General features: G+C 46.3%; 2 protein-coding genes across 11 annotated transcripts in view; one reads left to right on the top strand and one right to left on the bottom strand.

Moving 5' to 3' along the window:
* Positions 1-16,731, top strand: part of Scaper (S-phase cyclin A-associated protein in the ER) — a 399,452-nt gene extending 382,721 nt beyond the window's left edge. For 9 of the 10 annotated variants that reach the window (XM_008766363.4, XM_039082386.2, XM_039082383.2 and 6 more), the window contains 3 exons: positions 10,308-10,499; positions 12,885-12,936; positions 15,709-16,142. In XM_008766363.4, coding sequence (XP_008764585.1) covers positions 10,308-10,499; positions 12,885-12,936; positions 15,709-15,812 — 348 coding nt within the window. In that variant the 3' untranslated portion in view covers positions 15,813-16,142. Of the gene's footprint in view, positions 1-10,307; positions 10,500-12,884; positions 12,937-15,708 lie in introns of all 10 variants that reach the window. The other variant, NM_001427719.1, reaches the window with a different exon arrangement.
* Positions 16,732-20,655: 3,924 nt separating this feature from the next.
* Positions 20,656-25,641, bottom strand: Isl2 (ISL LIM homeobox 2). The gene is made up of 6 exons (NM_020471.2): positions 25,515-25,641; positions 24,540-24,729; positions 24,170-24,432; positions 22,447-22,730; positions 21,714-21,881; positions 20,656-21,413 (listed from the first exon to the last, which is right to left on the bottom strand). The coding sequence occupies exons 1-6, from the start codon at positions 25,570-25,572 to the stop codon at positions 21,297-21,299; spliced, it is 1,080 nt and encodes a 359-aa protein (NP_065204.2). The 5' UTR covers positions 25,573-25,641; the 3' UTR covers positions 20,656-21,296.
* Positions 25,642-27,241: the final 1,600 nt, after the last annotated feature.

Below are 27,241 nucleotides of genomic sequence, written 5' to 3'. Positions count from 1 at the left end.
GGGCAGTGTCAGACCTCCACACTGGATGTCCTGCATTCGGGAACTGCTGGTGCCAATAGTCAAGAGCCATTATTCTCCTCTGCAGAAGAGGAGAGAGAGGTTTGCCCGGGGTCCTTTCCTTTCCTCTGCAGCAGAGAGCTGGCTTGTCTCAGGAAGCGAACTAAGGGCCTTCCCTGCTTCACACTGGAGCACAGAGACAGCCACCTACCCTCTCTACTTGAGAAAACCCTGTCTCTTGGCTCCCCTGGTTTCCAGCATCTAGGGGAGGCCAAGTCACAACTACTGTAAGTTTTGTTTCTCCTGACCCTGGCTCCCTCTCTTTTTTTCTCCTCTCTCTTCCTCCTTCCTGGATTCTCTAGTGCTGCTACACATCAGTGAATCCAGAACCACCAAGAAGGCTGCTGCTCATAGGCTGCCTCCTCCATAATCTGTAAGATTTCTGCAGTTAACACCATCCTAGAAATATCTGTGGAAGAGGCAAGTTTGGAAAGAGAGAAAATTGTTGCAGGACTAGACTGAGGAATTTTCAGGTTTCTTTACTTACCTTGTGATTTGATATGATTTAATATGTGGACAGAATCTTCATATTTTCTCCTGGGATATTAAAATAAAGCTACCACTCCCACCCTATCCCACAGGGCATCACATTACAGAAGCAAGGGGTGTGTATTTGGGACATGCAATTTAAAAACATGGAGAAGTTGCTAACCTCAAGGACCTTCTTGATATATTGCTCCCATCATAAGCATTGGTTCCAGATATGACAAACTGGCAAGAGCTGTAACTGACGAATCTGGCCACCATTGCTGCTACCTGTTTTCTCCAGCATTGTGCAAACCCAGGTTTGCAGAGAGGAATGTACCAACTACTTTGTTTCTGTTATGCTAGAAAAATATTCTTTGTTCCAATGATTTACAGACTCTCCAAGCTGTCTGTTTTAGTGAATTTAGATGTCTAGACACCTATTTTTGCCCCTGTGTTGAGGACATTTTGTCTCTGACAAGAAAAGGAAAAAAAACAAATTGGGAGTTCTGAGGCACAAGGAATTTGCCCCAGTGAGATTTAACTGTTTGCATTCATTCCTCTCTACTCCGTTTACCCCACCACACTGATGGACAGAACTGGGCTGCTTTGGCAGAACAACTTTCAATGCATAGTGAATAAAACTGCCCCCTTTGACACACACACACACACACACACACACACACACACACACACACGAATCCCTATACCACTGTGCCAAGACGCTAAAGAGTTCCATCATCTGCCTTTACAGATTCAAAGACAGCATTAGCTGAGGGCCTTGAACCCTATGATGAGCAAAGCCTGTGCTCTGATGTGGTAAATACAAACTCCTGAAATAACTTATAAAAAACTAATTTATAGCTCATTCTTTTCCCAAATAGTTGGGAGAAAAATCTAACATTTACCAGCACTACACTAGGCATGTAGCAGTGACACAGAGGAGCCCTTGTCCTCAACAGTCTGGAGACTTTTACTACCTGGGGTTCATGGTAGTGTGCTTTACTGAACAAGAACACAGTCAGTCTCTTCACACTCTTGCTCTATTTGTCCTTTATTTTTATGCGTATGAGTATTTTGCTTTCATGTATGTCTATGCACCATGTGCATGCAGTGCCCATGGAGGCCAAAAAAGAATGTTAGATCCCCTTGGACTGGAGTTGCAGATGGCTATGAGCTGACATGTGGGTGCTGGGGATTGAACCTGGGTCCTCTAACAAAAGCAAACAGTGCTTTTAAGCACTGAGTCATCTTTCCACCCTGATAATTTTCTCTTACAATCAGTTACAGATATAGAGCTGGGGCTCAGGTGACAGCAAATATTTAGGAATTTACCATAGTTCTTCTTGGAGAAAAACAAAACAAACAACAACAAGTTTCTGCAAATAAAGCAAAAGTAAGAAGGGAGTTCAGAATCCCTCTGTAGAAATAAATAAATCAGAATTTGATGGGTTTCTGTTCTGTTTCTAGTTGTTTTCCTGTTTTTGTTTTTGTGAGTGAATTCCCTGGAGCTGTAGTTGTTACTCTAGCCCCTGTAGATTGTGGCCAGTATGTATACAATTAGTTGAGAAGCAGGCATACAACAGGTCTGCAGTTTACTGCTTACTGTTGTCAATTTGATATGGTCAGGGAATGTGGTATTCCTTCCTATACCCCCAAAAAGTGAAGTTTTCAGGTGACAAGATTACCCTTAAAACATAGTATGTATTTGATATTAACTACTTACAGTCACTTTTAAAGAAATATTTTTAATTTCCTGCCTTCTTGTATCATATTGATTTAGTATCTATTTTTGCTGCCTTAAGGAATTAGTCCCTTCTACAATGTCATGTATGTGAAAGTAACTTTTAAAGGTATATAGTATTAAATGAGGATAATTGCTTATAATTAATAAGATATTTTACCATAATATAGTCATGCTGTCAAGGCTAAACTGGAAAGAGAAAGAGATGTTTTCTCTTACATCACATGGTTCCCGACAACTTTCTGAATTTTTATTTTTTGAAATCATTTTAATCCTTACTTCTTTTATTTGTGTCCCTGTCGCATCTTCCTGTTGTCAGTTGTACCTACTTTTCTGCAACACTCTTTTCAAACTTGCTGATGCTGCACTGCTAGAGACTAGAAGAACCCTACTCTCATAGGTTGGCTTCTGAGGTGTGAATTGCTACCCTCAGTTGGATTATGCAGGACTTCCTGGGGTAACTGCCCTGAATTCATGAAGGAAAATGGTGTGTTCTGTAGGAATAGAGTTCTCTGACTCAGTGTCTCAGCCCAATGCTGAGCTGTACAGATGCTCAGTAGATGCCTGATGATGTGCTTATCTCTGCACAGAGGCCAGCTTGCATCACTCCTTCCTTCCTTGCTTTGGCACATCCCCGCTGTCGCAGTTGGAGAAAGTGTTCTCCAGAGGGAGAGGAGATGGAGCTGCCTCCATGTTTCTATGACTCTCCGCGCTCTTCAGATCTTAGAGTGCATAGGGTAGATGTCACACGGGTGGGAAAGCTACAGACTTCAATTCTTCCCTGCTTCCTGTTTCTACTTTCTGTCTCTTTCCTCCTCTTCCTCTTTTCTTTTCTTTTTTTTTTTTTTTTTTTTTCTCGGAGCTGAAGACTGAACCCAGGGCCTTGCACTTGCTAGGCAAGCGCTCTACCACTGAGCTAAATCCCCAACCCCCCTCTTTTCTTTTCTTTCTTCTTCTTCCTCCTATTCAGATTTTTAACAAAGCAGAGGCATAGCAAATGTTAATATTTTAGTGTCATATTCTCTATGACAGCATTTTTTTAAATTAAGACCAAAGATTAGGCTTGAGAAGTGAGCATTGTCTAGAAAGAGACAGTTACTGTTTTAAGTCACAAGTTTTGTACTCAAAAGTTGAAAGGTTCCCAAGCAGACCACACACTAGCAGAAGATGTGTGAATTCTCACTTATAAAGATAATTCATCACCAATTTACCAATCAAGAATTTCAGCTGAAGTTTGTCAGCCCGAAAAACATGAAAACTATGGTAGGAGGGCTGTGGGTAGATTGCTTGCCTGGCCCCAGGCTAACAACACCTCCACAAACTGTTTTTACCAGAGTAAAATCTAAAAGGTGACAACCTTGGGAGAAAGATATACTAAAGATGTATGGATTGGAAAAATATGTCCCCATCAAGTTCACAAGGACATCTCTAATGAAAGTGAATAAAAACCAGAAAGTTGTTAAACATTTACTAAGAGGCAAGCCCCTGGAGTTGTCACAGAGACTTCCAACAGAGGAAGTCTGCTTGCTGATGCTGGAGATTAACAGTGCTACAGAATGGAAAACCTAAGGAGCCAGAGTCTCTGGGCACCCGGCTGCACACTTAAGATGCAGATCACAGCAGGGAGAACTCGAACTTCTCTTTCACAGGACCCAGCTTCAATGCCTATTCATTCGCAGGGGATTTGACACCTTTTTTGGCCTCTTCCAGCATCAGCCACACAAGGAGGCAAACCCATACACATAAAATAACAATATGTGGGCTGGGGATTTAGCTCAGTGGTAGAGCGCTTACCTAGGAAGCGCAAGGCCCTGGGTTCGGTCCCCAGCTCCGAAAAAAAAGAACCAAAAAAAAAAAAAAACCAATATGTATATTGTTATGTCATGTACACATACATACATACATACATACATACATACATACATACATACATACATACATATGTACATACATACGGCAGGGTTTGTAGGCCTGCCCTGGGAGGTGGCTATGTGCTCAGCCACAGCAAGACAGTGCTCATTTTGGAGTCACATGTTCCAACTGTTCACTCCTAGGAGTCCTGCCCCACTCCCAACCATTCCTCTTGTTCATATTAATAAAACTGATCATTTGAAACAAACTCTTGGCACAGTCCAGCACATAACCAAGGACTGGTCACATGATACTGAGCCAAGAAAAGCATGTGTTTTAGAAGAAAGGCCTTTCATGTTAGTTTGATCTGTGTATGTTGGTTGGTTTCGTCTATTTAGAATGGCCATGGGTCATGCTCATCTATATCTGGGCTGACATTGTCACTAAAGACACCTCTGGCTAATGACCAGTCAGGGGGATAAGCTCAGAACTGCTAACGAGCTTTTCTACCCAAGAATGGGCAGCCTTGTGAAAGAGGTGGTTCTGGATGGGCCTGAAGGATAGAACAAGCCAACATTTGGAATTTAGAGAGTTTTCCAGGCTCAGTTCCAGCCCAGACTGGCTGGGGACTTAGACTACATCTCTTGAACTTCCTGGAGCTTGAATCTCTCTTTATAACAGCAGTGGTCCCTGTCTGCCACCTTGGAGCTGACTTCAGATGCTGTAGACAGAGAGGCTAGGCTCCTGAGTACTGTCTCAGCCTAGATGGAGGTTGCTAAGGTTCTGGAAATACCCTAGATGATCTTGACCTCCTTCCTCCCTCATAAGACACAAATGTTACCTAGTCCATAAAAGTCGTTTTCCGTATCTCTCCCTGTAGGCAAACCAGAATTCCCTAGTTGGTCTCAGGACCTTGAGATCTCACTCAGTTCTGGTGTCCTTCTAGACAATGTAGCTCAGAGTATCACAAAATCCAATCACTTTGCTGTTTGCTGCTGGGAAGGTGAGTGAGGGATATGATAAGTTTTGCTACTTCTCACAGCTATGCACCCTGCACCTGGCTGAACTGACTTTTGTCATTTATACTACTTGGGATGTCTTCCAGTACTTGAGGATTTCAAGTATGTTAAGGGAAGCTCATCCTAGATATGAATTGGAAGCCAATAACAGTTTCCATAATAACAAGTCCAACACAGTGACCTCAAACTCAATGTAGACAGACGGACAGACACGAAAAGAGGGAGGGTGGAAGGGAGGAAGCACGCACTAAGCCTCTGTTGCTCTCTACTACTTACCTGTGTTTCTTGGACCATGCTTATGCAAGGATTTTCTTTTCAAAACTGTCAGAATGCATTTCCTATTTCACTACCACAAGATCCTGGCTGGTACCCCAAACACTGTTTGCATAGCTCTGTTCTGCACAGGCAAGGCCAGAGAGCAACCTCAGTAATGGCTTCTCAGGTGACATTAAGCCTGCTGATGATTGAAGCCTGCCTCTGCCAGACCCTCTGCTCTAGGGAAATGGGGGAGGGATGCTGGAAAGCAGTTGTTAGGCTGGGTGTGAGCTCTGTTCCTGGTCCAACAGAAAATGCAGAACAGAAAGCTGGTAAGATAACCAGTAGTCCTAACTAATACTGCCTATGCTTTGAGGGCATGGACACATTAGGTCTGCAATTAAACCTTGAAAGCTTTTGTCCACCTCTTTTATGAAAAAGACTCTGAACTTAAATCAGCTGAGTGGTTATAATGATCGTGACAGAGCCAGACCTAGAGCCCACAGCTGTGTAATGCCAACCTACACTCTGAGACTGCACAGTGCCTATAACCCAGTCCAGGGAAAGCCGCTTACCTCTGTAGCACCCAGAGAGCTATGGCAGTCTTTTAATGGGACATCATTCTGAGGACATTGGATCCGTGGATTTATCACAAGAATAATTGAAGTATCACTCTGTCCAGATGCACTAAGCCAAGGAAACGCACACAGCTAGGCAGCCAGAAAGAAGATCCTCAAGAAAGCTTGACCATGCTGATAACCTGACCTCAGACTTCTAGCCTGAATGGTAGGAAATAAATGTGTGTCACTTATGTCCCTCTAAGCTATAGTGTTTTGCTTTGGTCAGCTAAGACAAACTGATATTAAATCTGTGAGTTTCTTCCCAAAAATTCCTTCATCTACAGTTTCCAAGTGCCTGCATCTGATCCTGTCTTCCACATACAATTCACCATGTCAATGTGGCTTCAAGAGAATGTAGAAGGAACACTCTCCTCACACAGTACAGCATCCTTACCAGATTCCTCGTGTTCATCTCCCACAAAACTAATGTCAAACCAATCTTGTCCAACAGACTGCACCTTCACTGTGTGTGAGGAGGACTCCTGGTTCTCTTTTGTCCCTATGGCATTAGTATATACTTGGCATGGAACACAAATGAAGGCTCAAGTTAGCACTCTCTGGTTGGCGCCAGAAGCCTAGTGGGTGGCCAGGATCCAAAGCAAATTAAAGAACTACCAAGTTCATTTGTGTATCCTGGGCACCACCACCCATCCTCTTACCTGGAGTCCCTTTTTCTCTGACACCCAAATCCTCCTGGTCCTCCCCCCCCCCCCATTTCCAGAATCCTCTTTCCTTTTTCTAAAGCTACAGCTTGCAGAATCATTACTACTAATGTTTATTACTAGTTAGTCATCAAGGGACTCTTCTCTGCCACCTGTGATTCCCTCATCAAGGACACTAAAGAAAACCCTATGGTCAATAGGGCAACAGGGACAGAATTATGCCCCGACTTCTCCCTAAGAGACCAGAGGAGCTGTGCTGCCACAGCCTCCCGGAGCAGAATGGAAGGGTGGCTGCGAGCCTTTCTCATCCAGTCAAATGGCTTCCTATTATTTTCCTCAAATTTAAACTATAGAAATCTTTCAATGAGAAAGAATATGTTTAAAAATCCAGTATTCTTGGCCATTTTTTCTTTCCTTATCGGGGTATATCATAATACTGTTGCTGATTTACTTTGTAAACCTGAGCTATTTGATTTGTATGTGAAAGAGAGACTTCAAAAAATACTTTTAAAAATACTGTCTACTTTCAAACCCAAAGCAATTGAACAGTTTGCCAAAGGCTCCTCAGCTGATCAGTGAATAAAGGCAGATCCCTCAGATCTCCAGTTCTTTGATTAGCACCTTTTTTTTTTTTTTTTTTTTTTTGAGACAGCCTCTCTCTATGTAATCTTGACTGTCCTGGAATTCACTATGTAGATCAGGCTGTCCTTGAACACACAGAGCCCCACCTGTCTCCACCTCCTCAATGCTGGGGTTAAAGTGTGCATCATCATGCCTGGCAAAGGTATCTCATAACTGTACCTACAAGCAAGGTCACTTTGCACCTCTCTTAATCTGTACATTTATGTGTTTATTTGTGTATGTGCACTTCTGTTGCGCATATGAACACAGTGCTTGTGTGTCAGTAGTACTTATGTGACAGTCCCAGGACAACTTACAAAAGTCGATTCTTTCTTTCCACCATGTCTCCTTCCCATCTGGGTTCCCGGGGTCATACCCAGGTTGTCAGGCTTGATGACCAGCACCTTTTCCATTAGTCACACGGCCAGACTCCTCTTGGTAATACTGGAGCCCAGCTCAGCATCTGCACGTGGACAGTATGTTTGAAAGAGGCTTTCATTATCATTAGGTTATACTTGTTCCTGCCTTGTATCTCTAGCTGAAGACTTTAGCCACCTTAGAACCAGCCAGGGCGCGCCCATCTTACTGCTGCAGTGCTCTGGAAGGAAACTCTGGGATTCCAGTTAACCAGTACATCCTGAAAGGTGGGAAGGTATCCTGACCAGTACTCACCTTAGGACTTGGGTGGCAAGGTAACAGTCCAGTGGTCACTGATGTCATTAAACTCCATCAAGAAGGTAGACAAACTCCAGAAACTCTGTACTGTAAGTGTGAGTTGGTTAACTATGCACAGCCAGGAAGACCCTTGTGTTCCATGATGATTCTGCTAACTTCCTACTGCTTTTGGAAATTTTGGAAAGCAGTCCAGAATGGTATTTGCTCTCCTAAACCCTGGAAATGAGTGAGGAAATGAAATAAAACTAAGGCCTGCCTTCAGCATGGCATTCTTTCACAAGCCCCACGGGCAACTCTCCTAGTGCTTGATGCTGAGCATCAAAGTCAGGATGTTCATATTCCCAGGCTTGCTCCCCTGACCCTAAGGGAAGCACTTACCCAATCTAGCTGACCGTTCACGCTCACTACATCACACTCTGCTCCACAAACCCACCTGAATTGGCCCACCAGGTCTCGATGCACTTTGTGGACCTCTCAACCCTACCTTCCCACAGCATCTGAAGTGTCCCAATGACCACACCGGCCCTTACAGATTCCTTACAAATAACTAGGCTGGGCCCTGCAGTAGGCGATCTTATGGCTACAGCTCTTTAATACGAGGTAACCAAACTGTCCTTTGCCCATTTGCATCTTCTCTAGTCCAAATACCTAAAGGTAGTAGCCTCCATCAGGGTTGGCTTACTGCACTGCCGTGAGATTTATAAACTCACTCTATAAGCAGGTAATGGATAATCACTGCTGTTCCTTGAGGCAGGGGACACTGCTTTAGGAGGCTGAATACGGTGAGTACAACAGATGTTCTCACACGCTGCGCTAATTTACCAGAACCAGGGAGCTGGCGTCTTTGAGTTGATATTGTGTCTGTGCCAGCCAAACTGGCCCCTTTTAATGCTTTTTAAATTACTGAATTGTCATAATAATGGCATTTTAACAATGAAGTTTAAAAAAAAAAAACTAGTTCTTAATTTTTGCCCCCCCCAGGGGGGATTTCAATAATGGCATTGTTATAAATTCTAAAGTGGTAACCATTTGGCTGTGTTACAAAATATGTAGATAATAATTAAAATAAAAAATTTAAGTGGAAGCTTTACCAATAAGGTGGATGGTGGAGCACATTTTTCTCGGCTGTTGTCAGAAATGGCATTGCACAGCCATGTGCAGAATTGTCACAGTGCAAGTCTTTAAAATTCCTTTTGGATTTAAAGGTATTAACAGGTCCCTATCAACAGTCTCCAAAACTTTTGATGTCATTTTAGCTATTGAACAAAAATATGTGAACTATTACTTTGTTGATTTTGTTCTTAAAGCACACTGCATTATCATCTGAGAATGTGTTCTTAAAATATTGTTAAAAGTACTTTGAAAACTTGTAAATCCCAGTAATTTATGTTTCTCCTGCCTCTGCTGTTTCACTCTGTCCTTCTGGTTTCAATTTGAATGCCATCCTGTCTGGGTGTGTACCTGTAACGTTGTGTTCTCCCCCACCCCGCCCCCAGTACAATTTACAGTCCTGACCTGCAGCCTTTGCAGTGTCCCTAATGTTCTCGGGTTTCCTCCCGTACTGCGGAGTGGGCTTTGGGTTCCTCTGCTCTTGCATATCAGAATTGTCTAATCGTAGTTACTTGAAACAGATCTGATTTTGGCATTTCTTAGTTTATCATTTCAGCCTAGGGAGTGAATTAGGAGAGCTTCCCTGCCAGCCCACTAATTGCATTGCCCTATTAAAGTGTACACAGTTGTAAACCCAGACTGCTGCAAGACAACAGTCTCATTATCTAAACAGTTCTCCTTTTAGACTCAATGGCACTGATGGAAACCAAGATAAGGAGTAGGGATTGGAGAAAGGGTCTTTTAGAGCCTGTACTAGCTAAAACCATTCCATTCCCCCTTTTCTTTCTAGGACTTGTCTACATAAGGAACCCATCTAGCTGCATGCAGTGTACACAGTGGGCAGAGACTGCAGTGAGCAGGGCTCCTGCAGACACTATCTTACTTTGTTAGGAGCTTTGAGGACATGAGGGTGCTCAGTTAAAAGTGTGTGTCCTAAATTTGTTGCCTAGGTGATAGATGGCTCTCTCCGTGGAAGTTGTGCCCTTCACCGTGGATTATGATTGTTAAATGACCGTAAAACCTTCAGAATCTTTTTTTTTTAAGTTGAGAAATGAGGTTTCTAAAAGTTTGGCTCTTTGCAGCTGTCACTGACATTGAGCTCTGGTAAGGAACCAAGTGCCTTTATCTACCTTTACCTCCTTCACATGGTCCCTGGTGCAGACCAACAGCAGCTGACTAAGGGGCAGGCCAGGGTTTCAGCAGTTGACCATCTCCTTCTCTGTTGCAGGTAATTGTACAGTCCGGCCGCCACCCCACGGTGCTGCAGAAGCTCTGCCAGCTGCCTTTCCAGTATTTCAGTGACCCAAGGCTCATCAAAGTGCTGTTCCCTTCACTTATCGCTGCGTGTCATAACAACCATCAGAACAAGCTCATTCTGGAGCAAGAGATGAGCTGTGTTTTACTGGCCACATTCATTCAGGTACCTTCAACCTAATGCCTTGTTTCTCCTGTTTTATGGGAAACTCAGGAGACTGAGAAGTAAATGTGAGGCAGCTTCACTCTCGCCCTCCACCTGTGTCTGTGCTCAGAACATAATTTCTAAAGCCTGAAGTCACATTACTAGAAGCAGGGTGGAGTGTCAAATGCTTCTGCCTGGAGGATTTCAAGCAAGAGCTTGTTTGCCATTGATATAATGAAAACTTATACCCAGTTAAAACTGTTTAACAGGACACCAGGCTCCTTTAAGGCTTCAACTGGCACGTGTGTCTGCTTTTCAGTCTTGCTACAAAGGATAGTCGCTGAAGAAAGATAAAACTTTGAATTTATTTGAATATTTTAAAAATAAATAATGATGTGCTTGGTTCAGTAGTACAACCTTGTATTTGATCCAACGAAATTCTGTGGGATTGAAGTCAGAGTCAGTGGCGTGGCAAGCACTGACACAGGGTACATGTTAGTTCACTGAGCTGGCAGAGCGATGACAAGATGACAGTTCCAAACGAGGGTTTTTCAATCTTTGTGGATTATTTTATGAAATGTCTCTTTTTCCCCCCAAATGTTCCACTCTTAAAATTGCTCCCTGCTACACATACTTCCTGTCCTCCTAATAGTGAAACAGGAAGCAGTGTTGTGTGTGCTGTCCCTGTGCTGGCCAGTGCTCCGATATCTCTGTCAAAGTGTGAGTATATGCAGCTGCCTGGGAGCCACAGAGGAGAGTCAGGACGTCAGGGCCTTCTTTATGGCCGTCAGTACTCCTTGTCTTTCTGTGAGCGATCAGTTAATGAGCACTGCTCTCGAGGTCAGTGAGGTTTAGAAATATTTTTCCGTTTTGAGTCTGGGTCCTATTTTCTGAAAACGCATTCAAGTTATGTATTCGGATCTGCAAGCATGATTTCAGACTGGTTCATGATTAAATTAAAATCTTAAACTCTTACCACTGTAAAAAAAAACCATCACGGGGCTGGGGATTTAGCTCAGTGGTAGAGTGCTTACCTAGGAAGCGCAAGGCCCTGGGTTCGGTCCCCAGCTCCGGAAAAAAAAAAAAAAAAAAAACCATCACTTCAGCACAGGACTCTTCATCTGATCTTAGAGATACTCGCTAGGTCATTGAGTAAAAATGCACGTTAGGCATTTTCAGACCGTGGTCTTTTCTGTTCAGATCACTCACTGTGTTGGGCTCTTCCCTAGACCCTGGGGTTGTATCAGTGAATAAGACAGACAAAACCCACCTTCAAAACCATTCATGAAACAACAAAAGACCACATAGCAGAACAGTTAGTTAGGAGCTGAATGCTGTGGAGAAAAGCCATGGTCTGGGAGGGAGGGACACAGGGGGGAAGGGAAGCTTTTTAGAGCTTAAATGGAGAGGCCTCGATGGAGACAAGTTTCCATGTATGCCACATTAGTTTCTTAAAAAATACTTTAAAAATATAAGCACTCAGGAGGTTGAAGCAGGAAGATGACAGTGTGAAACCATCCTAAAGTGTGTAGTGAGACTGTCTCAAACACAAGTATGAACACAAGTTTATATATATATACATACACACACACATATATGTATATGTGTCCTATATATGTATACTTACATACATACACATACCATTTGGGGGTAATATCACAACTATTCCAAGTAAACCATTTTTAATACAGTTTTTGCTAAGTGGTACAAAAATAACTGTTTTTAATTTGGGGTAGACTAGTAAAGTAGGATCATTTTTAATTGTGTTCAAGAAAATTAGTTTGAATTTTAACTTTTAAATTTGTCATGGTTCCATGTATAGATTATTAATAATCACTAATGTTAAAGTGAGATTATGGCCTGTCACTAGTTTCTGAAGATTTGTAGTCTACATTTTTTTCTATTTCCATCTGAAGGTGAAGTGAACACAACACTTGTTTTTGTTTAGCGTTTGAGACAGGGTTTCTTTCTCTGTGGAACAGTCCTGGACGTTCTGGATTATACAGTCTCTCACATTCGTAGTTAAAGCTCTTGCCAGGAACAGTGGCAACACCTATAATATAAGCACTCAAGAGTCTGAATAGGGGTCACTCACTGGAGTGTAGCCTGGGTTAGAGTGATAAAATCATAGTTTCCTACACACACCCCAAAAACCTTTATCAAAATCTCTTCTTGCCTTAAAATAGTACATTTGGCTGAGGTTTCAGGGTTTCGGTATACAGTTATGGTTGTAGACAGTGCTCTGGCCCTTGGCAGTGCTCATGAAGACTTAGTTTCAGCTTTCAAGAATCTGGCCGCACTCATTCTTTTCTGCTGTTCTGTGCTCCTGTGACACAGGATTAGAGGGACTTTGTGCAGTTCTGATCAGAACGGTAGTCTCAACTCCACGTCTCTCTTCTCACACAGGACTTTGCACAGACTCCGGGTCATGTGGATAACCAGTCTTCGAATCCCAAAGGTGAGTCCCTCTAAGATTAAATCCCACATATGTGTCAGCTACCTGAATGGGCTTGCATTCCTTTTTCCAGAACAATTAGAGAATTCCTGTGTCACCTCAAGTATGTGAGGTTCAGACACCACATACTTGGAGAATAATGAAATCAACTATATCATGTGAATCTATAGAGAAGATTCACAGAAATAAAGAAAACCAGAAACCGCCTTTGTCCTTACCTAGTATAAGATTTAATAAGATCTATTAAATGCTAATTACTAACCAGAAGGAAACCAGTCATATAACATTACCATTGGCCACCAGATCACTATAAGTGCTTCAGTCCCTAACATGGGTTCTCTGTCCATGTTGAAATAAAGTGCCATAACAATAGCTACACCCCTAAATTCAAGCACTTGACCTATTTTAATTGAAAATAAACTTTACATTGAGAAACATTAACATCCCATTAACAGAGTTCTGGAAGTAAAGAGTCTCAGGCATTTGTTCTCTTTTTGTTCTGCTGAGTTGTTCTCCTGGTCAGAGACAGAGATATAGAATTTTAAGCTTCATTTTTACCATCTTAAATACCTTAAAATAGCCTACTACCGAGGCTGTAACTGAAGTACAGTTTGCTCTCAGGCTGCTGTGGCAGAATGTCTGATTAATGAGCCCCACTCTAGATTTTCCTAAGCCCTCATCAGTTTGATAGTGATAAATGTTCTTCAGAACTGGACATAGTAGCATACGTCTGTATCCCAGCACAGGGAGGTAGACACAGAACCCTTTCAAAGTCACCCTTAGCCATAGACTGTGTTTGAGGCCAACCTGGGCTACATAAGAACCTATCTCATGAAATGAAATATATAACATTCATTGTTCTTAGGCCCACTCCTATAGGTTCTTTACAGCACCTATCAAGAAGCCTTTACTTGGAGACAATTCGGCTGTCATTAAAAAAAAAAAAATCTACAGTAGGCAGGTGTTGCAAAGTACACAGAAGGAAAAACACAAAACTGTTACAGTATCATGAAAAAAAATGGGAGGCTTTATTGACTCAGGTACTCAGAAAAGTAAACAGAAAGATATGCAACTTCTCAGAAATTCAAGCCAGTGCCATTGTTTCCCATAGACTCTGCAAGTTCAGGTCTGCCCTCACTCAGTTACAGCCTGTTTCTTCTTTTCTTTTTTTTTTTTTTTTTTTAAAGCTATTAGAACATGTGAGGGAAATCAGTGCCGTTTGTTACTATTTCTTACAAAACACATTTAATTTTTAAGCATATGAAAATACTTTTGCAAATATTCTAATGTATTTAATTTTAATTAAGCAATAATATTTTTTGCCAGTATAACTGTGTAGATGTTTTTCTTTTTCTTCTGCCTTAAAAAAGATGAGTCACCATTTAAAAGTGTCTGGAGGTTGGGGATTTAGCTCAGTGGTAGAGCGTTTGCCTAGCAAGCACAAGGCCCTGGGTTCGGTCCCCAGCTCCGAAAAAAAAAAAAAAAGAAAAAAAAAAAGTGTCTGGAAAGCCAAGTCCGAAGCTGAGGCTGCCTCCCCTTTGCCTGGTTGAGCAGAGCCAGAGGAAGTCTCAACCTTTCTTCTCAGGGATGGGGTGGGGGGTGGGCAGGCACTTTCTTTGCTGTCCTTGTGTCTACAACAGGCCTCACACACGAGACAGCCATTGGACAGCTCTCTGCTTTGCTTCCAGCACCCTCATTAACAGTTCATAGCAGACTCACTCAGTGAACGAAAAACAGTGGGAGAGCTGGACACGGCTCAGCAGCTAAGCTCACCCGCTGCCCTTGCTGAGGACCAGAGTTCAGTTCTCAGCACCCATGGCAGGCAGCTCACAACCCCTTGTAACCCCAGTTCTAGGAGATCCAGTGCCTCTAATTCTGTGTGTGTGTGTGTGTGTGTGTGTGTGTGTGTGTGTGTGTGTGTACATATATATGTATATGCACATATCCCAGTATGATATAGGCACAGGCACAAGTTACAAGCCAGCCAGGGCTACACAATGAAACCTGACTCAGAAAAATTAATAATCTATTTTTTGTAAGATGACTTCTTACCAAGTATCCAGCTTACAGCTTTTATATGGGTTCCCTTTTTACTTAGATTAAGGCCTTAATAAAATGTGTCTGTCATTTTTAGGTTGTCATCCAGGTAACCTCTTAGATTTAAAAGGAGCTGTGGGCTCCCAGGTTCTCACCACTAAGAATTTCAGCGTTCATATCCACTACCCATGATTACACCAAGGGTTTTTTTGGGGGGTAGGGGGAGGCTGTTAAAGGTCACCTCTGCTCTCTAGATAACTACTGAATGCCAGATTTGAACAGTTTCAAAGTTATGCCTAAGTCTATGTTTTAAATTAAGTAGGTTACTTTGGGAAAAAGAAGTTACCATTTAGGCCCAGTTGTGACTCAGTGGAGGAGCTGGTCCTTGTGTACAGAGTGCTAAGTTCAGTCTTCAGCACCAAAAATAATAAAAAAGTCACCATTCACAAAAATGTGTCCATATAAGACCATACATGGCTGTCACGCTGTTATGTTCACTGTACCTGTTTGCTTATTCTCAAGTCCCAAAATAAATACTTCATAAGGTTTTATATATGGGTTAAAGTCTGAATATGCTAGAAGCACAGACTGAATTGTGGCTAAAATACATGTTTATAGTTTATAACACACTAGAGCACTTTACTTGGAATGTATGGTTCATTCGCCTTCTAATATCAACGTAAGTTTAATATCTAAGCCTTCAGAGTTTACTTTTTATCTCTTTTCTATCTCCCTCAGGGAAATGCGGAAACCCTGGGGACTACCTGGAGCTGGCTAACAGATTTCCTCAGCAGGCCTGGGAAGAAGCCCGGCAATTTTTCTTGAAAAAAGAAAAAAAATAATTTTTTTTTTTTAGCCAATTCTGTATTTGAGTACCTTTGTTAGTGCTTTCTGTGTTCCTTTGGGAACTTGTGGTCTGTCCATCCTCTTCCCTCCGCTGTAGATGTGCTCCTCTTGGCAGTGTTTATAGAGACTGTACAGACCGGGCTGTCCTCCTAACTTTGCAGATTGAGTTCGTCTCATTTATGCACTTATTTTGGCGTTTGTCTACTTCCACTCTGTGTAAGTTGCAATTGTAATATGAGTAAGATTAGACAAATATCATTCTTGTAATGAAGTAACACAGTTTTCAGTGTTGACTTTTCACATTAAAGCAGTACGAATTTGAGAAAGTGTTAAGACTTTATAAGCCCTGCACTAAGTTTTTCTTCTAAAACTTGGAGTTGAGACCTGTGTAGGTAATATTTTCAGTAAGCCTTGGGACTGTTTGAAATTACAGCACCTAATCACGCGTTGGGAACTTCATTGGCAGATAGCACTGTGAACTATTAGTGTTTCTGAGTTAAATTTAGCCTCTAAAATTATTTAAAAAAAAAAAGAGGGGGCATCAAGTATGTTTTTAAATAATTTACTTGAAACAACATGGAGTAAAAGAAACAATGAGAGTGGCCATATCTCTGAATACACGCAGCGGTGCCATGCTGTGCCGCAGGGGGCCCTCTTAACCCACCCAGTGTGGAGCCTGAGTGACATTGGTTGCAGTTACCAGCAAAGATCTAGCTGTGGAAAATTGACCCCAAAACCTGAAGATTGTCACAGGAAACTGAACAACACAGTTTTGCCTTTCTTACAGAAAAGCAAACTTACCTAACATTCCCCACACTTCCTTTTTGAACCTCATGGCGCTACAGTTTTTTTATGTTCAATGTATTTTACTGTTTTACAAATCGAAAGAAAATAAAGAGGTCTGATGTAAGCCATGCCAAGCACTGTGGGTGCTCCTGCTTGGACCCTACACACCCCATCTCTGGGGAGGGAAGGAGAGAGGGACAACTAAAATTGCAGGTATGAAGGGGGCAGGTAGAGGGCGGTCCTCGCAGGGTGGTGGGGGAACATCAAATATTTATAATGTTTCCTGCGAGGCTATTCGCGATGGAATATATATCTCTTATCTGCTCGGAAATTTGCCAAAAGACCATAAATAATAGAGACAACCGTGATTAACCTCCCAGAATTCGCAATTAAACATCTCGGACTGCCCTTCTGTGGGACGTGCCCGCCACAGTCAGCAGTGCCCGCGGCTTCCACCTGGGGCAGTGGCGCACCACCAACTGAGAATTCGAACCCGACGTGGGAAAGCTGCTTGGACTCCTAGGAGCAGCAACATTTGCACAACATTTTGCACCCAGGGTAACAAAATTACCCCTAAACTCTTCCGAGCCAGTTACTCTAAAACCCCAAGGGCACGTCAGAACTGCTGCTTCTTACGGGGTCCTCAGATGCAACTGCCCCACCCCCAAACCCCGCCAGACTCTGACAGTCGCTGCGTTGTGACCTTGAATCAGGAGCTCAGCATCTAGGTCAAGACCTGGCTCTGACCTTAACCTCTGTTCGTCAGTCCCTTGCAGCTGTGAAAAACACCAGCATCTTTCCTTGGCTCCTGACCCTCTCTGGGGGATATCAGAGACGACATTGTCCTCTAGGTTTCCAATCCTTCCCGTCTCTGCCCCACACTTGATGTACACATCCAACTTCCCAACAGGCAAACTTTTGCCCACCCCTGAGCCCAACTGATAACCCACTCTCCCTGTAGGTGCTGACCTTCTTGACCAAAGGCTGGATCGACCAAGCATTGCTTCCTGGCTGGGGGTTGCTGCAAAAGGCACAAAGGCCCAGCCCCCCACATCTGGATCTGAGCGGAGTACTTACTTCCTTGTGCCCTTTCTGGCTCCCATCACTATTCTCAACCTAGCTCTATTTAGCTGTATTCTCCATGCACAGTCTTCATCAACAAGGTGCTAGCCTGTAATTGGTCACACAATCCTCATTATAGCACGGAATCTCAGCATTTTAAAGAAAGTTTACTTTTACATCAATCAGACCCACAGTTAAAAGCCTCTAATCTGCCCATGCATCAGCTTAATAAACTCCGAATTTCCTGCTTTTATCGCAGCTCCATTGGGAACTTATTTCTCTGCACAAACTTACTTGTCCATTGTTTTCTCCCTCCAAAGGGGGGCCAATTCATATATTCTCATTCTCATTCTCTCTCTCTCTCTCTCTCTCTCTCTCTCTCTCTCTCTCTCTCTCTCTCTCTCTCCCCCCCCCCCCCCCCCCGCCTCACAGCTAACTGCTGGGCAGTGTAAAGCCCACCCCTAGGCAAAAGTGGCAGAGTCTGGCATTTGGGGAGGGCAGTCTTAGAACAATGGCTCATTTAAACCTGGTCTCCCCAGCTCTGACTGAGCTTTAACCTACTCCGTATTCAAAACTGAAAGGCTGGTTTCTGTCCGGCACTCACTCATCCAATATTAAAATTCAATGGGAATACTGCCACAAGGACTCTGAATTTCCCAGAATTATGCAGCCTTACAATGTGTACCAAATTGTGTGGCCAAAAATTTGTCTGTTTCTGGGATCCTTTTCCTGCCTCAATTCAACAGAGCTAAGCAAATAATTAGTTACATCTTCTGAGGAAATCGTACTCTGAAGTGAATCATGCTAAATAATTCCATTTTTCTATCCATAGTCCCTTTCCTTGAACTAAGATTTTCCTCCAGATCTGGATGACTCCAGCTCAACATTAGCACAAAATATAAAAGTTGTGATTGTCACCGGTGATTTAATTTACTAGAAGATCTCTGCTTCATTACAGAAGATGTTTAAAGACGGCCTGGGCACCAGTGAAATTGATATTTATTAATGTAACTAACTGTAGATCTGACACCTTGCCAAGGACATTACAAGCCTTCCCTCCTGGGAACTTGAGAGTGCCACACACTCCTCTGGGTGGGTAGTGGGAGAAAAAACTTGTGATCACTCACACCTCTCTCTCTGCACCACAACCACTTTACCTGGGCAATTCCCCCAAAGTAATAAAAGGCACACAAAAGTGTCCAGTGGAAATGGACTGTTGGTTGGCTTAAGCTATAAATGATGAGGGGAAAGATTATGGTAACTAGGTGGGTAGATATTTGTAAAATACTGCACCCTGTCCAAAGTGAAAATTTATCGCTAATACTGAAATTCCTTAAGGGCCCATTCCTTTTTAATAAAAAGTAAAAAAACAGTATTCTGATAGGCAAGTTTCCAAAAGTAAGATTTATTATAGTTTCGTTTCCCCATCCAATAGCCAACCAGATGCAAAACAGAAATCTGTATTTCTGCTTGGAAAGGAATGGTCTAAGTTAAGAGAATGACGCCCAAAGAACAAGCCTTTCGAGGTAAACCTGGCCCTAATTAACTCTGTGTATGTATATAATATAGATATACAGAATATGTGTGTATATATATGTAAATTTGCAGACCATTTCCTAAATCCCCAAGAAGAAGAAAGTTCGATTTTTTTAAAGTGCTTGCATCACGTCACTTTGACTTTCAGGAAGTAAACTATAAATAGGATTCCATTTTCCCACCTGTTATTTTTTTTTAATTGCCAGGAACCGTTCCATCCTTAACTGGGGTTGTGGGTGCATGTGTGTGAAACTGCTGGACAGCCCAAGCAACTGCTTCTAACAGAGAGTTTCTACTCCTCTATCCCAGACTGCACATTTGTTATTAGTCCCTACCTATATGCTAGAAATGGTTAACTGTCCCCTACCCAGTAGGGCACTACACTTTTTCAAAAAAACAAAACAACTAACAAGCACAAGGCCCTGGGTTCGGTCCCCAGCTCCGAAAAAAAAAAACAAAACAAATCAAAACCTGTACATAGAGGGACAACCTGATGGCCATTTAACTGTGCATACAAGAACGTAGAAATGTCAGATTGTTGCAGGATGGTGGTTTGGCTGGAAGCTGGCAGCTTTCTGAACCAGCTTTAGGGAAGAACTGTCCCAGACTGCCAAAGGGTTAAATATTTGTAGAGGGTAAAACTTGAGCCTGCCGGGATCTTTTTTTTTTTTTTTTTTTTCCTGCTTGCCCGGGGGCCTGCTGCAGATTCAGTATCTCTTGGTTATTTCCTGCGATCACTAAAGCCAGTTTTCAAGAAAACAAGTCGCAGGGGTTTGAAATGTCACACCAAGTGACCTGGGCACGACATATCCAGGGGCCATCCCCCGCCCCCTCCATTTCGGGCCTGGAAAGAAAATAAACCAAAGACACGCCAGACTGGTTCTGGGTGGACTTATTTTCTCCTGCAGCCGCGATCCTAGCGGGGGCTTGTTGTGGCTCCTTCAGTGTATCGCTTGCAGGTGATGCCAAACGTAGATAAGGAGCCGCCCCGGCCTTCTCCTCTGTCTAGACGGGGGAATTAATAAATGCAGCGAGATTGATCACGTCGCGCATCCACTCTAGGGACAACACGGAGGACGCGCCGCAGAGCCCGGGGCCGCAGGGTGAGCTTCGCTCCCTAAGCCAGTCACCCCACAATCCAATCGGGGACCAGTCTCCATGCCTCCTCGCCTCCCGCAAGGAGCGCTCCCGCTTCCGGAAACGCCTCGCAATTCACACTGCACCGGAACCGCCCTGCCCCGCCCCGTCGGCACCCAATAAGTGTGGGGCCCGCCCCATAGACGCCCAATCCCCGTCGGGCACGCCCTCGGCGCCCAATCAGGGTCTGGCCCGCCGGTCGGGCGCCGATTGACCCGCAGCACGAGGGCGGGTGGAGCCGGTGAAGCTGAAACGAGGCCCACTCGCGAAGTGGCGTTCGTCTGGCTCCCGTGGCGCCAACAGCACACAGGCGCGGCATGGCATCGGGTTGTTTTTTATTAAGATCAAAATATTCGTCCCACTATTCGCCTCACAATAAATAACAATAACTTACGTTTGTTCGGCAAAGGCTCTCACTGTCCTCCGTCGACTGATAATTTAAAACACTTTTTAAAAGACAGTCTCGTTTCTACTCTGTCCGGCAGTCATGCGCTTTGGGGATTATGTCTGTTTTTGTCCCGTCCTCGCCGCCAAGTCCAGAGCAAAGCCTCGGTCAGCGCAGGCGAATTCGGAGCAGGCGTCCTCGCCGGTAGAGCCCCGTAGGACCCCACCAAGTGGGTTCCCGGGCGAGTGGGGCGCAGAGACAGAGTGGCAGTTCCCCACGCGGCGAGGGAGAGGCAAGGGCGGAGCCAACCCAGAATGTCCCAAATTCTAGTTATGAGGAAAAAAAGAAAAACCGAAAAGTCCTTGAAGCAGGAGTCTCCAGTCTCAGCGAGGCAGGCAAGTGTCCCCGCGCTGCTGGCCGTCCTGTCGCTGTCACGTGCCTCTGCCCGCTCGCTTTAAATAACAACAATAATTACAAGGGCCGGAGATTTTTCAGAGCTGGAATGGCCTGAGCATGGGTGAGTCTCATGCAGGGAGCATGCGAGGTCCGCGGGCTGGCAGGGAAGGGTCCTGTCTCACGTCTCCACCGGACTAGGTACCATACTGTTGGGGGTGTCCGGGAGCTGCGAAGACAGAGAGGTCACGTCGCTACCAGAGGAGTTGCCTAGGGAGCCTGACTCGGAGAAGGAGACCTGCGAGGGCAGAGACACCAGAAAAGAAAAAGTGAACACACGCTCAAGCTTCTGCTCCTGGGTCACCTGCTCAGAGACCCGGCGTATTCCCTGCAGACAAGCCGTCAGCTGAGTAAACCCTGAAGAGAGGGATGGCAAGTCCCCACCCGCACAGGGGGATTGGGACCCGGTTAGTGTCAGCAGCGAGGTTGCGGGCTCAGCAGGCTTTCTCATTACCAAATCTGTCCCCAAGACCCTTGTCCTATACGAATGAAGTCCCCTCCACACCACTCCCACTGTGCAGTCTGCGCAGGGCCTCACCAGCTGTTGAAAGGCGGGTTGATCCAGGTCGCTCTGGAGTGCGAACTCGCTGAGAGCTTTCCAGGGCGGCTGGTACGTCTGCACCTCGACTGCGCTGCCCTGCACGGCGTTCTCATGGCGGATGGGGCTGCCCGCCACCAGAGGCGTCCCAGTTAGTCCCTGGAGACTCTGAGGGGCAAGCACACAGCACAAGGCGTTAGGTCAGTATTTGCACCACTTTTGAGCATAGAGCCCCAGGCTCTGAAGAGTGATTTGGGAATTAAATTGTTTTGAGGAGGAGACGCACTCCACTGCACACAACGAACCCCCATTACTCAGTGGAGACCCAGGGTCCACAATGCTACTACTCCTTTCACTCCTAGGAGTCAAACACCAGGCCAGGGAAACGGAAGTCCTTTATGCCCTTCCCTAGCCAGATATGCGAAACCAAACCAAACAAACAAACAAAAACTCGGGTCGAGCTTTACCCTCCTCCTTCCCCCAAAGTACAACTCCGTAGTTCCAACCACACCACAGGGTCGTCTCTAAGCCCAGGGCCCCTCAACTCTGGGCTGTCACTGGCACAATCTACCACCCCCAACCACAGCAACTTAAAAGCCAAGGTCAACCTTTCCTCTAAGGTGCGGGTGCCAAGGTACGTGGGGAGTCCACCTCTGCCTCGTTCTCCCCAGAAAGAGGCCTTCAAAAGCCGCGGCGGCTACCACCCGCCGTCCCGCCACCACCAGCACCTCACCGCCTTGTCGCTGTGTTGCTGCTGCTGTAGCTGCTTCATGAGAATGGACTTCTTCTTGTCCTTGCAACGCTTGTTCTGAAACCACACGCGGATGACCCGCGGGCTCAAGCCGGTCATCTCTACCAGCTGCTCCTTCATGAGCGCGTCGGGCCGCGGGTTGGCGGCGTAGCATGTCCGCAGGGTGTGCAGTTGCTTCTCGTTGAGCACAGTCCGCACCCGGGTTGTCTTCTCCGCCTGCTTGTGCACGTGCGTGCGCAGTGAGGACTGTCGTCCGGACCCGGCGTCTGCAGGAGCCGAGAGACAGGAGGTCTGACCGGCCGCCAGCCATTCTCCCCAAGATTTCGTTTCCCTGATATTCCGTTCGTTTGTCTATTGTTCCTCTCCCTCCCCATCCGCTCGCCTAACCCAGAGGATGAATGCTTTTTGTTCTGTCCCTATCTCCCTAGCCCGATTGCCTTGCAGCGATCACCCCGAGTCCTACAGGACTCTGGAGTTCTGTTCTAGACCGCTGTGGTACTAATATACCCTAGGAAAACCCAACTGCCTCCAGCCGGACAAGCAAAGCCCTCTAGAAGAAGGTGGAGTTTTAGAGGAAGAGGTGGAAATCGAAATGCGACTCCGGCGGGGAAAGAAAAGGGACAGGGACCCAGGTTACAGGACAACTCCTAGACTGGGAGACTCTCTGCTCCTAAGGGGTAGGCTAGGCTGGTCTAGCCCTTAGGAACACTCTCAGACTGGGAAGATTCCAACTTGGTGCAACAGAGGCCTTCTGGGCACAGAATGGCTCCTTCCTGGCTGCCTGCCTTGGGGCTTCAGTCTGAGATTCTCTCCAGTGCTCCGGGTTTCCTCAGTCCAGTGACTGCTGACTTTCACACCCACCTCGGAACAGCCTCAAGCCTACATTTCAAAACAAAGGGGAGACCCTGGGCGAACTCAGACAGGGTTCATTCAACACCAAGTCCATTCTGTTTTACTTCCAACCAGGTCTACACACCCACTAGATATTAGCTGCATTGTTTACATTAATGTCCCCTCTAGGCATTTCTAGGACTGGATAAACATTTACAAATAGCCCACCCAAACCAATTTCCTCCTTCTACTGTGTGGAAACGGAGTCACAGAGAGGAAGGAGTCCCTGGTGTCACACAGCACAAGAAGGCCTGGTCTAGTTCGCTCTGGCTGGGTAGCAGAGCCCCTGGCTTCTTAGAACTGGGGTCTCTGTGGCACTCTCCACCTGCTTCTTGTCAACACTTATTTCCCAGTCTGAGCAACTCCTGGCCAAGGCACCTACCACCCTAGAAAGGTTTTATTCAATAAACTCCCTTTGTGCTAGCTGGACATCAAAACAAGAGCACAGGCTCCTCTTCTGCACCGCTGGCCTTCTTCCGTAGGCTCTGGATGGGATACCTTTTCTCCCTGACGGTAACCTGTTCATCAAAGAAATTCTAAACACAACCCAGGCAGGCAGCACCTAGAATTCCGGGTCCTCCACTCTCCCGATCCTAGTCTATGTCCTACACCGGGTCCAGGCCACGGAGAACACAACTCCCGAGGCTCGCATGCTCACATACAATTTTTCCCTCCGCACACGCAGACACATAGCAGGGTTCCCAGCGCACGCGGCCTTTCACACCGGCTTCCCGTCGGAAGCTCAACGGTCGGCTACACAGTCGTACATCCCACTGACCCGGGCGCAGCGCTCTGGGCCGGGAGAGCGACTTACCTGGCAGATGCAGGCCGCGGGCGCCGGGGAGCGGGCCAGGGCTGCGCGGGCTGCCGGCCGCAGCGCGCTCCAGCAGGAGGCCGTGGTCGGCTCGGCAGAGCAGCTCGTGCTCCCTCAGCGAGAACTCGTCTCCAGGGAGCAGCTGGCGGCTGCACACGGAGCAGCGGAAGCACTCGATGTGGTACACGCTGTCCCGCGCCCGCATCACCAGGTCACTGCTGCTGAAGCCCACCTGACACTGGGCACACTTGATGCCGAACAGCCTGCGGGCCCGGGCGCGGCGGGAGTCAGCGCGAGGACCCGAGGCCAGGACGCGCAGCCGAGTCCTCCCCAGCCCAAGGGGGCCGAACCCCGGGTCCCGCCGGCTCACCTGACGTAGTCCCGCTTGCAGTACGTTTTCCCGTCTCTCACGAAGCACGTGCACGTCTCATCCAGATACTGGCTGCACTCAGCGCACTTGAGGCAGGCGGCGTGCCACTCGAGGTCGGGCGACACCCGAAGGATAAACTGGTCGTGGATCTGACTCCCGCAGCCCACGCACATGGCCGTCCCGGGCTTCTCTGGCAGGGAAGGGCGCAGGGCCCACGTCAGGCCCGGCTGCCGGACCCGGGCCGGCCTTGGCCGCTGCAGCCCCAACCCAACCCTCCCTCCCTCGCTCTCCCGCTCTTAGAAGTGCGACCACAAGGGAACCAAAAGCTTTGGAATGATCCAGAAAATAGGAAACGAAAACAACACAATCTCCTGACATTTCCGTTATCACCGTCTTTGAACACGGGTGTAGTATCGGTTCAGTTAGAGACAGAAATAACGGGAGGCAGGCAGGCAACAGCACGGTGACACCGAGGAGCCCCGGACGCCTCCGTGTCCACACTGTCGGCTAAGCCCGGATTTCCGCCCGCTCCCGCTCCCGCTCACAGCGACTCCCTCCTATTTCAACACCGACACCGCAGCATTCAGCCCTGTCCCCTCTTAGCTTCTTCGACAGTTCTTAGTTTAAACACCTCAGATCAAGCGACTGAAACCTCTCTAGCTTCGAAAGACAGAAAAGAAACCCATCTCCCTAAGTCAAACCTAATCGCCCTAGTAGAAAAGAGAAAGAATTCACAGCCTGAGGTCATCCCAGCCAACTTGGGAAATAATGTCTAATTACAAAATAAAATAGTAGGATTCCAACGAATAAACAATGTTACAGGCGAAATGCACTGCTTGTTTGTTTGTTTGTTTTTTATTCTCCCAAGTATTTTGTCAAATAGAAGCCACTTGTAGAATCCGCTAAACATTCTTCTGCATTGGAAATGTTGCATATCAAGCACGCATACACACCCACACACAGAGAAAGACTTACTCTTGGAATGATCCCCCATAGCACCCAGAAAAGGATAATGAAAAATAATATCCACCATGCAGAGAGAGACGTGAGCAAAGCGTACGGCCGGGGGCAGAAGGACCAGGGTCGCGCGCCCAGCCTCCGCTCTTTGCTAACTAACTCCTGCCCCGCGGAGTTGAAGGAGCGATTCCGCACCGGCCCGCACGCAGCATGACGTCAGCACGCACTCGCCCGGGGCCCGAGCTGGAGGCGGGACCTGTAGCGTCACCCGGCTCTCCCACCGCCCGTGGAGCTAGCTAGAGAGATGCTGGGGACCCGGAGGGTGGGCTGGGGTAGAGTCGGAGGCGAAGGGAGATTGGCTGGGAGGAAGTGGGAAAGCTCTGATTGGCTCGGAGTGAACAATGGAGCGCAGCCCCCTCCCCCGAAACCTTCCAGGATCCTCTCTGCAGCCCCGGGTCCCGCAATCCCTTGGAAGCCGCATCTCCACCCAGCGGGCTCTGCTGCAGCGCTGCGCTTCCTTCGGGCTTGTAGGGCGGTTGCCCGAGTCGCTTCCCAGCAGAGCAATAGACTCCTGGGGATAGATGGGAGTCCTCTCTCCCTTAAAAGTGTTTTTCTTTTATAATTTTTAAATTAAAAATTCCTCCTGGGGACGACAGACCTGAGGGAGAAAAGAGGATCCCGTGTGTCACACCATCACTGGTCCAGCCGGCCACCTTTCTCCCTTTGTGGGCCTGAGCCTTTGTTCGGCGGGGTCCAAGTTAGGGAGAACTGGTAGGAAATGACCACCTTGGGTTTGGATAAACTCTGTGCGGACTTTCCCACCCGCGCCGTCTGTAGAAAACTCGATGTTGCAGGTGGGTAAGCCAAAAGGAATCCAGAGATTCCCCGGCCACAGTCCCCCCACCCCTGGCCTAGGCACTTCTCCCTTCTGTTTTTCCGCTCTTTTGGTTCACTTAATGCTGACTCCCACCCTCTCTTTCCTCCTCTCAGCTGCACAGATCCTGAGAACACTGCCGAGATGTGTTACTCTTCCAGAGTAAAAGATTTTTACGAACTCTCTGACTTTAGATTACACAAACCAATTACAACACAAATAATCAGAAACAAATGTGGGGCGCGGGGTAGTTTACCGTCTTCCCGGTGGTTTTTTAATCCTTGAAAAATCTGCAACTTCTAAAACTCGGGGATTTTTTAATCAAAAACAAAAATCGCTATGAGTTTTGTTTCAAGGGATTGAAAGACAAATCGATGAGGTACAAACAGCGTTTATCCAACGGTGGTCTGTTAGTCCCTCACTCCCATTCTGAAAGGACACCAAGAACTTGATGCCTCTCTAGGAGGGGTGCGGCTGGGCTTCTGGGATAAGGCGTCTCTAGCAAATCCAATGTCCGGACTTGGATCCTACGTCCGGCCTTGGATCCCGCAGGCCTCTTTGCCTGAGAGCTAATTCGGGCGCGGCGGTCCAGCTGCTCAGAGCCAAGTCTGTTGGGCTGTGAAATCGTTGCAGTCCTGAGCATTAGCACAGGCGCTGCAGAAAGTCGGGGTTCGAAAGGTCCTGGGTGCTCAAAAATCGCTGCTCGGAGATGCTTCAGCGCTGGAAACAGTCTGGCACCTCACTCCACAGCCGGGTTCCTGTGGCTTTTGACCCCGCCTCCACCTCTGGGCTAGTGCTCTCTGGACCCAGAGTTTTGTCACAGCCTACACCCCCTTGTCAACAGGCTGACCCCTCCCCATCTTTCCAACAC

Source organism: Rattus norvegicus, chromosome 8 (genome assembly GCF_036323735.1).
Source record: "Rattus norvegicus strain BN/NHsdMcwi chromosome 8, GRCr8, whole genome shotgun sequence".
In the NCBI taxonomy this organism is placed as follows: domain Eukaryota; kingdom Metazoa; phylum Chordata; class Mammalia; order Rodentia; family Muridae; genus Rattus; species Rattus norvegicus.
Note: the sequence above shows the minus strand (reverse complement) of the source record. Positions and strands in the feature narration are given on the sequence as shown.